General features: G+C 37.5%; 1 protein-coding gene across 3 annotated transcripts in view; it reads right to left on the minus strand.

The window, feature by feature from the left end:
- Positions 1–421: 421 nt before the first annotated feature.
- SOX5 (SRY-box transcription factor 5) overlaps positions 422–12,498 on the minus strand; it is a 349,622-nt gene continuing 337,545 nt past the window's right edge. For 2 of the 3 annotated variants that reach the window (XM_007446269.1, XM_007446268.1), the window contains exons 12-15: positions 11,161–11,269; positions 8,417–8,590; positions 2,677–2,893; positions 422–1,056 (exon numbers count right to left, since the gene is read on the minus strand). In XM_007446269.1, coding sequence (XP_007446331.1) covers positions 753–1,056; positions 2,677–2,893; positions 8,417–8,590; positions 11,161–11,269 — 804 coding nt within the window. In that variant the 3' untranslated portion in view covers positions 422–752. The remainder of the gene's footprint in view (positions 1,057–2,676; positions 2,894–8,416; positions 8,591–11,160; positions 11,270–12,498) is intronic. The other variant, XM_007446270.1, reaches the window with a different exon arrangement.

Consider the following 12,498-nt stretch of genomic DNA (forward strand, 5'->3'; position numbering starts at 1 on the left):
TACTTCAGTACAAATTTGGCACTTGCTCAAAGATGTAGTGTGGTGTGCAACAGATAAGAAAGTCCTCTAAAGAAAATGATTGCTTATTTTGTGGTGGATAGCAAGGAAGTTAAAAACAGGCTCTTTTTCCCTCTTCCCCCCCATGCACAGACTCCAATCTTTAAAGTATACAGAGATGGAGAAGGTGGAGAGAAGTAAAGAGAAATTCATCTTTCTTTTTTTTTTTTCTGTCAGGTGCATTACCGAAAACAAAAACAAAAACAAAAACGAAAACAATGAAAGGAAAGAGAGAAAAGGAAAAAAACCCAGAAACCCCAAAAAACAAAACTTATTTCTTTTTAAAAACTGTAGCACAAAACAACAAAACACATTCACAAGCCACTTGTTGGCACTGTGTACCTGAGTGAGAATTTCTAGAACATTGTAGAACAAACAGCCATAAAGTTTATTAAAAAAAAAAGTTGACGGGTAAGACTTCAGTGCTTGGATGTAGCAGCTGAATTACTGGCATTATTTTACCCATAGCTTATTTCAATCTCTTGTTGATATTGTTGTTTGCTTGTTGTATTTTTATTTCCTTTCCAAGCCTTTTGAGGCTGAGGTCTATTAGTCAGCTGATGTCCCAACTATTTAAGACTAACAGTTAAAGTAACAGTCAGTGTATGAGAAAGTTAATGTGCTTGGCCACTGGTAAGGATGAACCAGCTAGGGCTTCTTTAAGTCCTAAGGTCACAACAATCTTTCGACCCTTATCAGTTGGCTTGTCCTGCAATATGGTTTTCACTGTCACTCCCATAATCTACATCTGGATCATCCTCTTCCTCCTCGTACTCATCATAAATTTCTCCGTTGATGTCCTCAGCCTGGATCTCTTCTTTGATATGTGGCTCCTCTCCTTTCACGCCGTAAGTGCTCTGGATAACAGGCATCCCAGGCTCCGGGCTGCTGGACACGCTTGAGTGCTCTGAGGGCAGATGAGGGGAGGGCATTCCAGCCATGGCGATGGCTCCAGGGTACACGACACCAGCAGTGGCGATGGGGATCTGTGCTTGTTGCCTGTTGGAGAGGAATTCCCAAAAAGAGACCGTGGGTGAGTGGACAGTTGGATGCAGGCCTTACTTACTCTATAATTAACTTGCTCAAGTTGTCCAACTCAAAGGTCATGATTTTCACCCTGTTGCCCGACATTTTGAAAACTGTATCCTACTTTGATCCCAATACCTTACTTCTATGTAGTGCTTTATAGATTACAAGGCATTTGCACGTGTTACCCATTTGATTCTTAAAGCGATTGCTACTTTTCTACTTTATGAAAAGAAACTGAGGGACTGAAAGATTGATTAAGCAGAAGAACTCAAGTCCCTGAGCCCGAGTTAATTTTTCCTTCACTACAACACGTCAAAACAGTTTTTAAAAGAATTAAACCTAAAGATAATTCAATTTTGATGGAAAAACCCTAAAGTCTTAGAGCTCTCAAAATAAAACTTTACTGCCCAGAACTCACCAAAACTGAACATGGTCCACCTCATCCCTGAAAAACTTTTCAGTGGGGGTAGGAAGTAGGGCTGGCCTCATGGGTGGACCATCTCTGCAGCTGTAGAGGACCCGGGGCTTAGACAGATCCTACACTTGGTTTAAAGTTCTGTTGTCACAAGCTTGAAATTCTTAAAAAAACCTTTTAACAGGGACCCCACATTTTCATTTTACACTGGGCTCCACAGATATATTCTGTAGCTGGTCCGAGTACGAAGGGATTAATAGATGATGTTCATTTATGCCTTCTTTCATTCATTTGTCTGTTTACTATTTCCCCAAGGAGCGCCGGGTCTCGTGCTCAGTGTGGAGAAGGGTACTGCACTGGGATATAAATCACAGACCCTTTGGACAAAGCAAGCAGATGCTTTCAGGGGAGTGGAGGGGATAGGGCAGATTAGAAAAGTTTTGTGGTTTTTTTTTTTAAAGTATCCTCTGGCCATTTTCAGAACAGTACTTATTATTCGAAGAAGCTCTCAGGATCTTATTTACTGTTCCAGATATGAACAACTTTATTTCTGTGCTTTTTGAGAAAATTCTGCAGAAACAATGTGGTTGCAGGCCTTTGCCATAGGAAGCAGGGTAAGACATCCTGAGAGAGGCATCCTTAATTCAGAAGGAAACGTTCCCATCCACAACTTGTTCGACCCTGAAGAGAATCCCTACTTTACGTGATCTTGTAAGGCCACACGTGTGCCTTGAGAGCCCAGAGACTCTGCTATATTCAGAAACAAGTCTTTCTTTTGGAATCATTTTTATGTTGTATTATCTCAGCTAAGTTGTTAGCTGCTGTGGAATTTACACTGTGAGGCGTTGGAATTAATGAAAACCAGCAAGAAAAAGAACCAGGAAGACGTCTATGTTTTTAATAGCAAACTTCAAAATTCTTTACTCTCAGATATTTTATTTTCAAACCAGCTATTAACAAAGCTCCCGCATCAGAGCCATTGTTCTAGGAGCCTGGAATGAATTCACATGAAGTGTTCTTTCTCAGGATTATAAGGGGACAGTTTAGTCTCTGAAAATACACTGTGCTCAGGTGCTTTCTCAAAATGCCGCTTTGCAACTAAACAAATACATCGCACATCCCATTAAGTGTAACAGGAAATGTTCTCTATGGGAAAATGACCGGAAGGTCCTTACCCAACGTTGAAGTATTGCCGCATTTCCTGCCGCCTGTTCCGCATGATTGCCTTGTATTCCCCGATGCGCAGCTTTTTGCCATCCACCAGGCAGGTGCGCTTCGGCCTGGGCTTGTATTTGTAGTCAGGGTACTTCTCCAGGTGCTGCTTGCTGAGACGGGCTTGCTCCTCATAATATGGCTGTTTCTCTAGGTTTGTCATAGCTTTCCAGCGAGATCCTATGAGGAAAAAAAGTCACAATTCCCATTTGCACAGCGGCTGAGGATCCTAAAAAGGTATAACTGAGAACACGAAAATCTAAAGTAAAAATGTTGGCCAAATCCCAGAAATACATAAAACGGTTATGATTAGTGAGCTCTGACTCAAGAGGCGAGATGCCACAAGAACAGAGGTGTTGGTGGCAGTGTCCTCAAAGACTGTGCACCCAGAGATACAAACACTAAGCAATATTTTTCTTCTGGCTTGAATGAACAATTTAGCCAAACTTGTACCTTACGTACTTAAAAGCTCATAGATGATTTAATGGAAATATCTTTCATTTCTACATTAGACCGTGATGTAATTCAACTGTGAACTGAAAAGTTATGCAAAAACGCATTACATATTTTGAATCTAAGGGTAATTATCTAGTTACTGAGTATTGTTATGCAGGGTACATTACTTACTACAAAGGTTTCTAACGTATGGTAGGTGTAATTCTCATTCTCCCCCAAATGTTTAAATATGCTTACGTGATTAGTTAAAAATTCATTTCATTAAAATTGTAATTATAAAAAATACATTAATGAACATGCACTGGGTAACTACTGTGTGCTAGATACCGTACTAAAACCTTTACATAAGTTGTTTCATTTTTACCTTTCACCATAATCTCATAAGCAGACAACATTTATACCTATTTCTAAAGATTAAAAAATTGAAGTTCAAATAGATGAAGTAACTTACCCAAGGTCACACAACTATTAAATTGTGGACCAGTGACTCAAACTTAGGTTTGACAGAATTGAAATTGTGGTACAACATGTATCCTTACATACCTATACCCATCTACTATATAGGATCTAGCAGAAATCAAAACTCACAATAATAAGTATGTGTTCAGTAATGTTTTTCTCTTAATAAATCACTTTCAATAATATATAAAAATGTCACTTCCTGTGATAGAGTATGCATTAGTAATGTTAGCCCAAATTGGTTTTCCCTTTCTTTTCACTTTTAATTTTGGTTTGGATTCAAGTAGGATTGCAAAAAAACAACTATTGGAAGCTTAATTAAAAATAGTTTATGCTTATTCTCAATATAGATGTGATTTAAAGCTTTGATTCTATCAGTTTGGCTATGTGCAGTAGTAGTTGTAGTAGTAGTAATGTTTATTTTTTATTAAGAATGTGAGAAAAATCTATTTGCAGATGTTTATCTGCAAGTAATCAGCTCAACTCTACCCAAATGCACAAAGACCAAAATAACTGGAATTAGGAGATCCCTAGCAAATATGTACTGGCACTGCTGCCTTTACCTAAGCAAGATCGTAAACCTTTTGAATGAATTCATTACTTAACCATAACTCCATATCTCAAATGCAAATAGCTCACTAATGAATAGTACTTTCCTACAAATGTACAGAATTCCTCAATATGGGCTGTTATATTTATTAAACGAATGCAGAGAAAGGGACAACATCTCTTCCCTTAGAATTCTTTCCTATTGGAACAGATGTTGCCTGGGTGGGTATATCCACGTAGGTGTTACAAAGATTTATAAACAGATTTTTTCCAATCTAGACAGCCAATATGATTTCATTATATTTACAACAGAAACTCAGGTTACAGTTCAAATAATAAGAGTTTATTTTTCTACTCCTTTCTCAAACTTGTATTTAAATACAGTGTCCAACATTCAGTTAGCTGGTCAGGCCGTATCATTTGTAGGAACAATCTCAAACTCTTTATTATTCAACATTATTTTCTAGAGGCACATGAAAATCATTATGTCATTCTCAGGGCAAATATAAACACAAGTAAACCTATAATACTACTGAACTAGATCAATTCTTCTTGTGGAGTTTCTTATATGTATGTATACCAGAATTTTGACCCTCAGAATAGGGAGTGGAAAAGTGAACTTAACAGAATAACTTACTGAGTAATTAAAGAAATCGAACAGTGGATCAAGGATGGTTGACTTGAAATTCACTATGTTTACCACCAAATAAAACAAAGAAACGAGCATTCTCAGTTAGAATAGGAATTGCCAAAGATTCTTCCCTAAGTCTAAATGTTCTATCAGCTCCAAAAAGAATATTTTTCACTAAGGAAAGGGAATGTTTATGCCTCATAGTAACATGCCTCGGAATGTAAGAGCTATGTTTAGATTTCCTACTATGTGCATGATGCTGTATTCATCACTAGATATGCAGCAGTGGGTTGTTACGGTTCCTATCTTCTTGGAGCTTATATTCCAGCCGAGAAGAAATACATTAAATACGTAATTGCAAAATGTATAATTTTAATTGTGGAAAGTACAGGAAGCTATGAGAACATATGATAAGGAGGTGAGATCAATCTTCTGTAGGTCAGGAAGGCAGCGCTGCAAAAATGACTCCTAGAGGGATTGAAAAAACAAGAGCAGCCTATGGAGGAAGAATAGAATGGTCAAGGCCTTGTAGTGGGAAGGGGGAGTAGAGGAACCTAAAGTTGTTCTGGCTAAAATGCAGAGAAAAAAAGGATCGTAAAAGATGTGTAAATTCTCAAATAAGTTGGCCTCTAACTGTGGTATGAACTGGAATCAAAATATTTTGAAACTTGATAATATAATTTCTCTGGAAGTATCACTGAATTCTAAGCTATATTGAAAAATATGGCCATATCACTGTTACATGTCTTTTCAAAATTAAGAATTAAGAGCCAATCGGACCCAGTTAATGCTTAAGCTAACTACTCCATTATATGACCGAGCAGAACAGTGGTTCAGTTTGGTGGCAAAGGCAGCTATCATTTTTTAATAATAGCTTTCGAATGGGGATAACCAAATGACAGTTTGGTTTTGGTTTCAATGGCTTTGCAGGTACACCAACCACTGTTTGTAGCTGCAATGTAACCCCCTGAAACTCACTAGATGAGGATGGGAGGGCAGCATTTTAGATACCTTCAAAAGAGATGAAAACATCTCCTTGATTTGGGTGTGGCTGGCTGCTCACCCTGGACCATGTACAGGGAGTAAAAGTTCCCTGCTGTTTTCAAAAGATGAGCCTTCAACAATGAAAAAAGAATTAAGTACATTCAGATATTCCTCCTGATGACAAAAAAGAAGATTCAATCGAAAATATTTGATGTTCAAAATGAGAAAAAAAAAATCAGTCTTGAAAGTCCTCTTTTCCTTTCGAAGTCTGGCAACACAATAAAAATGAAGAGTTTGAGCTGGGCAACAGTGTCATCTCCATGGGGTCTGTAATGAGTTTGCACATTTTACTCTAACTACTGTATACCTAATCAGAAAAAGATGTCCCCCGTCCCCTGATCTAGCGCCAAACGGTAAAAGGTGATTCCTTATGTTAACAATTTCAGCAGAATGGCTTATTAAAACCAGATTTTAGGGTATTATAAAATGCTTAGAAGCCCTTTAAAATGTCAACTAGGATCTCCAGAGACTACGTAAAATGTCAACCCAGCTCAAGCGCCTGTTTTAAGCAGAATGAATTAGCGGCATGCTGTCGGAGGCTGTTATCCAAAACAATCAGTAAAAGGGAAAACATCAAGCTTTCTTTGTACTTTTATATGAAATGAGCCATTTAGAATGATCTTGTGGATATCTGAAGATCACTTATTTATTTGACGCTATGACTAAATATTGAGGCCCAGGACACCACGGTGGGTTTTTTTTTTTTTTCCTGCTATATCTTTAATTAATATAATTTCATTCAAAAATCTTAAGTTAGGCAGCATTCTCTTTCATGCAGCCTATTATGATATAATCATATAGTCATTCTAATATTCTCTCCTTCTAACCAGAAAGGAATTCTTTTAGCCAGTCATCTCTTTCCCATGAAGGCTTTTGCTCTATTTCCTAAAATATTTCACATCATCAAAACTGGTATTTCTCTCATACTTAGAGTAAGGTTTTAATCAGTGATTATTATTTTTTTAGTATTCAGACACATAAATGAATGATATAAAGACACATTAAACAATCTTAGTTTTTAGTGTTTTTTTGACATTTGGGGATTTCTAATCTGATAATAACTGATATATTAAAATATGAAATAACCTTACATCAAGTACTTTATTCTTTTCTAGAGTTTTTCCAAATGAAACAGATACGGTATTTTTTTTTAAATGAAAAATTCATATGGAAGGTAGAATGTTGTCAAAAAAAGAAAAATAGATCAGAGATGGTAGAGATGCAAAAAATATGCATTTTCATTTGATCAGTTTCAGTTTTTTTATTATATTTGGATATATATTTATACATAAATATTCATATATATTTATGCATAAATATTCATGTTTTCTATGTACACATAAAGCTTCACATGTTCATATCTTTTGAGATAACCTTCATCTAAAGAGCTCAAAATCATTTAGATGAAAATTGAGACACAAGTTTAAGTAGTTAATGGTTTTTGTTTGTTTTTGTTTCATTACAAATGTACACTGTGGACTGGGAGGCACCCTATTACCACTGTTGAAAATATGGGATCATAAAAACGCATGTACATGTTTAGTAACCACTTTCAGATGATCGGTTCCTTAATGTAAAGAATCAAAAGGCAAACTACATTAGCTACATGTAATTCCAAGTGCGCTATGGATTTTAACAAAGCTTTAATAACTTCAACAAATTTTGTTACTTATTTGTCAAAGACAAAATGTGCTGATAGAGTTAAGTGTTCTTCTTCTAATTTTTTTATTTAGCTCTTAGAAGTCAGAGAAAATAAAAACTTGCTTAGGTTGTCAAGAACCTGGACACCATGCTCTTGAAGGTAAAGATGATGGTGAGGATGACATTGATGATGGTGATGATGTCAAGAGAACAGCACCAAAGAAATGGCCTCTTCCCTTCCTTCTTTCTGGGACTTAAATTGGTGTATAATAGGTCTCTTTATAATCAGTACTCTTTCGTTTCAACCATCTTTGCTGTGTGCTTCAGTGTCTATGTATGTTGGGTAAATATGTACTTTTGTCATCTGTTAAGCTGAAAGCTGCAATAGCAGGAAAAGTCCCTTTTTAAATGATACTGAAAATACGCGTGAGGATACTAAAAGTAAAAATTAAAAAATGTACACCCAAACGTCTTCTTGTGTCCTGACAATCTAAACTGATTTTTCAATTATAGTATTAGAACAGACATCATCTCCACCTCCACCCTCACCCCCATGACATGACGAATTCTATAGTGTTTACAAAGGAAAAGAACAAATAAGGTCAATACCAATACTGAGTGGCTTGTGTGAAAAGAGCTTTTTTTCCTAGTCTTAATACAAATATTTTAAATTTTTGAAGAAGAGGAAATATTACAACAACTAGTGTAGGAACACACATCTAAATCAGAATCTGGGCACAATTTCTTGATAAATGTGGAAAGCTTCATGGTCAGAAGAAAAGGCTCAATACGATGTACCTAATTTTTAGATAAGTAGAAAACATGAGCTGCCTGGCTTCCAAACCCAGTCTCTTTCAACAAATGCAGAAAACAAAACTGTACCTGTATTTCATACATCACTTAACCCTTAAGACTTTTCTTACCCAGTATCTTGCTGATGTTGGAATTGTGCATGTCAGGAAAGGCCTGAAGGATTTTCCTTCGTTCATCTTTAGCCCACACCATGAAGGCATTCATTGGACGCTTTATGTGGGGTTCATTGCTACCACGCCCCCTGGATTCTCTATAAATTCTTGATTCTGAGACTCCAGCACTTCCTAAAAACAGGGAACATTGCTTCATGTTAGTGTTAAAACTTATGGCAATTCCCTTCCTTGCATTATTGTTTTTCAGTCTATTAAAATATCTGAAAATCAAAAGCACATCTAATAAAGTTTCTGTGATAAGCCTTGAGGTGTCAAATGTTGTTATTTGTATTTTTAAGTCCATTTCTAATATATTTTTCCTTTCTTTCAATGGACTACGGACTGTTTCACCATTTACTTTCAAGAGCACACAAGAATCTTGAATATGTGATCTTTGATACAAATTGGAAAGAGAATAGTTGGGTTAGGTCAACAGGCATGCCGGTACTGTAGAAACATTAGACAGGTCAAAAAGCTCACAAAATTGTGAAACACCACACTGTTCAACAGAATGGATGACTATAGGTAAGGATGTGTCTCTGCTACCTGAAGACTGACAGAACATAGCATACTTTTTCTCTCTCTAGGCTATATAAAAACACTGCTAAATAAATGTTTAAGGTTAAAATACAATATAGATATCTCCTATAACGTGTTTGGCTTTTCTTTGAAATTATGTGCTAATACATGCATGAAATATGCTGATGCAGCAATGATAGTCTGGTTCCCAAAACATACTTGAAAATGGTAGGAAAAGAACAAACAAATGGTTACATTCTATGGTTTCTTAACGAAGTCTACAGTCACATATTTAAGGTGAAAAAAAATACGTTCATTTCCCTGAATTTTCCCACTAACATCTAAGTTATCCAAAGAGATCCATTGACAATTACATTCCAAACAGCAAGGCTCAGGATGATAAAACATGACCAAGTGTCACACTGGAACCTTGGGGAGCTTCAGGCACTCCTCTAGGCTTTATCTGACTTTGTAGAATGGCTTCAGCAGATTAAACTGCTTCCAGGGATACTTGAATTTAGGCAAAGAAAATAAGGAGAAGCAAAACATATAACTCTGGCACTATGTTCTCCAGGGTTGTCATTACAAAAAGATGAAAGAGATATATTCTGTTAGCATGTAAAAATTTCAAATATTTTGGGTGTTTTCTAGAGCACTGCTCTTCTTTTCTTCCTTCATCCTCCTTTTCCTTTCTTAATTTGAAGGAACAGGAATCAACCAGAATTACCCAGACTTGAAGACCTCCATAGCAGCAAACAAAAAACACAGCTTATTTGGAATTTCCCATTATTTCTCTTTCATAGTATGCTCTTTGGTCTGATGAAGATTGGAAAATATTTTGCAGATGAGCATGACTGAATATAACAAATAACAGCAACAACAATTTTGATGTTTTAATGCTGATTACCGTAGGTATATTTTATCATGCTGATACAACTTAAAATTTATGAAACGTGTTATTACCAGTAATTGTCTTTTTATTGACAAAAATGAGTGCTAATATACGGTGACATCTTCCCAGAATGGGTCTGCAGCTAGCAAATGATCATTTGCACATCTGCTTTTTCTTGTTCTTACACCTTACAGCAACATAAGCAATAAAATGAACATTATGTGATTTCATCAAAGCTAAACAAGCTCTCCGTATGTACTTAGGCCAGGTTTATCTTAGCCAAGCAAAGCAGAAAAGAGAAGGAAACATCTGGATACAACAGGCTAGAAAAACACAGACTTTTCTTGGATATCCAATTCAATAAAATTTGGTCTCGACAGAATTATCTGGTTAAATGCTCAAGTTTGGCTAGCCCCTTGGCTGCTCGCTGGTTTGCCCTGGTTCAGTCTTTTCTGTATGCAGGGAGCTTCTGCCGTAGTAACAAAGTTGAGGACCATGCTTTTGAAATGCATGTATGTCACCTGACACTGGAGAGAGGTTCCCAGTCGGGGCTCAGTGTAAGAGGAAAAGCACTTTCTTCTTTTTCCCTCCTTGCTGTGCTATTAGAATTAGAGCATCAATTTATTTAGTTGTCCCTGTGGATGTTTAGAACGTTCAAAGATGACGTAGACAACAGAAGTCTCAAGGCATGTGAGGGAAGCATGAGACTGTACCGCTGGAGCTCTAGCTGGGTTACAGAGGGTAGGCAGGGCACCTGACTGTATGGTAGATAGTATAAGAGGGAAAGGGTTCCAGATGCAAGAAACTATACTGAAAATGTCCCCTGAGCCGTGTCTTCTGGTCAGGGTTTGACAAACGAAAACTTCAAAATGTGCTTATAGAAAAACATTTTTTTGAAAAGTTTCTTTCAGGTGTAAGAAATAGGGAAGTGAGAGACAGGGAAGATGATGAATGAGAGCATTTGCTTTAGAATCATGCCATCTTAAATCCAAGACCTGCCTTTGGTGCTAACAGCTCTGTAGTCTTGGAAAATGTGACTCAAAATTCCTAAGGGCTAATCTCTGTATCTGTAAGAGTTCTTATCTCACAGGTTGTGCTGGGGAGTAATGAGATGATTTATGCATAGCACTCAGCAGAGCGTTTGGCAGGTGGGAACCACTCAGTACATGTGAACTCTTACTGTAATGATCAGGTATGAGGTGGCTGTCTTGTATGTTTCCTAGTAGTTTTAATGGGTATTCAACAGGCACTTCTGCCCGCTACTGGAATATAGACGAGAAATTTCACAAACCATCAGAATCTCCACTCATATTGAAATCCATCATGGCGTGGCTAAACTTTCCTTCTTCATTCTGTTTAACTGCCAGCTGCTGAGTCAGACTCTCCAGTGTTGTTTTTTCCTTTAAAAAAGAAATTTATAATGAGATCTCAATCTGGAAATTATAATTATTCAAAGACTTTTTTTTCCCTTGGGCTATATATAACGCATTAGCTCCTGGAAGGGATGAGATGCTGATTTATTCACCTTTGCACATTCAGCACGTTATACTGAGGTAACTGAAGCCAGTGATCAGCAGGATGTTTGAAGGGACTCTGATTCACAGAATCCCCTATACAGTCTTGGCATTTGAAGGATGGATGCTGGGATCCTTGGAGACAACCTTCCCAAATCACAAAATGTGCATAGAAATTTCATGGAAGCAACCTGTTTTACAACATTTGGAATGCCTGCTTTATTTTTAGCCAGACAGGAAAAGTATAGAAGTGGCATGAGGCCCAGAGAAAGTCTTCCAATAGTCAGGTGACCAAATGATTGAAACATAATTCACAGTAGTGCCCTCGGGTTGCCATCTCCCTAAATGCCATCTGCATTCCTCATGCAAGGGTAATGAAGACGTTTCAATATTCATTGTTAATTGCTTGTCAAGTCTCTGTACATTCAATGTGAGTGCCTGCTACTTGGACCACGATTTGATTTGGATTGCTAAGCCAAAATATTGAGTTGGAGAATTATCTGAGATACAAATATACCAAAATTAGATCTGCAAAGACATCAAGTCATTTGAAAGCATGCAGTGCATGATCTGAATTCATGGAGAACATGGCATTACAAAGTAAATTATTTTCAAGAAAAATATAATGCTTAATCTACACCACATGAGATTTTAAGCTATTTCCAAATTAAGTAATTGGGTGATTTTAAGAACAGAAGAGCATACAATAAAAGGTTTACAACTCTCTCTAGAACTTTCCATCATTGCTCTGAGGATGATGAGGTTCCAAAGCAGCTTTAAGAAAAGCACCGATTGGATTTCAAAAAATTTGCTCATGTTTCTTGGTAATTATGCACCTCATTTTCTGAGGAACACAGTCACGAGTTACACAAATGAATCAGTAGCTGTGGAACAGCTACTGACACAATAAAAGGTTCACAGAGGGCTTCCCTGGTGGCGCAGTGGTTGACAGTTCGCCTGCCGATGCAGGGGACACAGGTTCGTGCCCCGGTCTGGGAAGATCTCACATGCCGCGGAGCGGCTGGGCCCGTGAGCCATGGCCGCTGAGCCTGCGCGTCCGGAGCCTGCGCTCCGCAATGGGAGAGGCCACAGCGGTGAGAGGCCCGCGTACCGCA

Source organism: Lipotes vexillifer, unplaced genomic scaffold, assembly GCF_000442215.2.
Source record: "Lipotes vexillifer unplaced genomic scaffold, Lipotes_vexillifer_v1.1 scaffold477, whole genome shotgun sequence".
Taxonomy (NCBI): domain Eukaryota; kingdom Metazoa; phylum Chordata; class Mammalia; order Artiodactyla; family Lipotidae; genus Lipotes; species Lipotes vexillifer.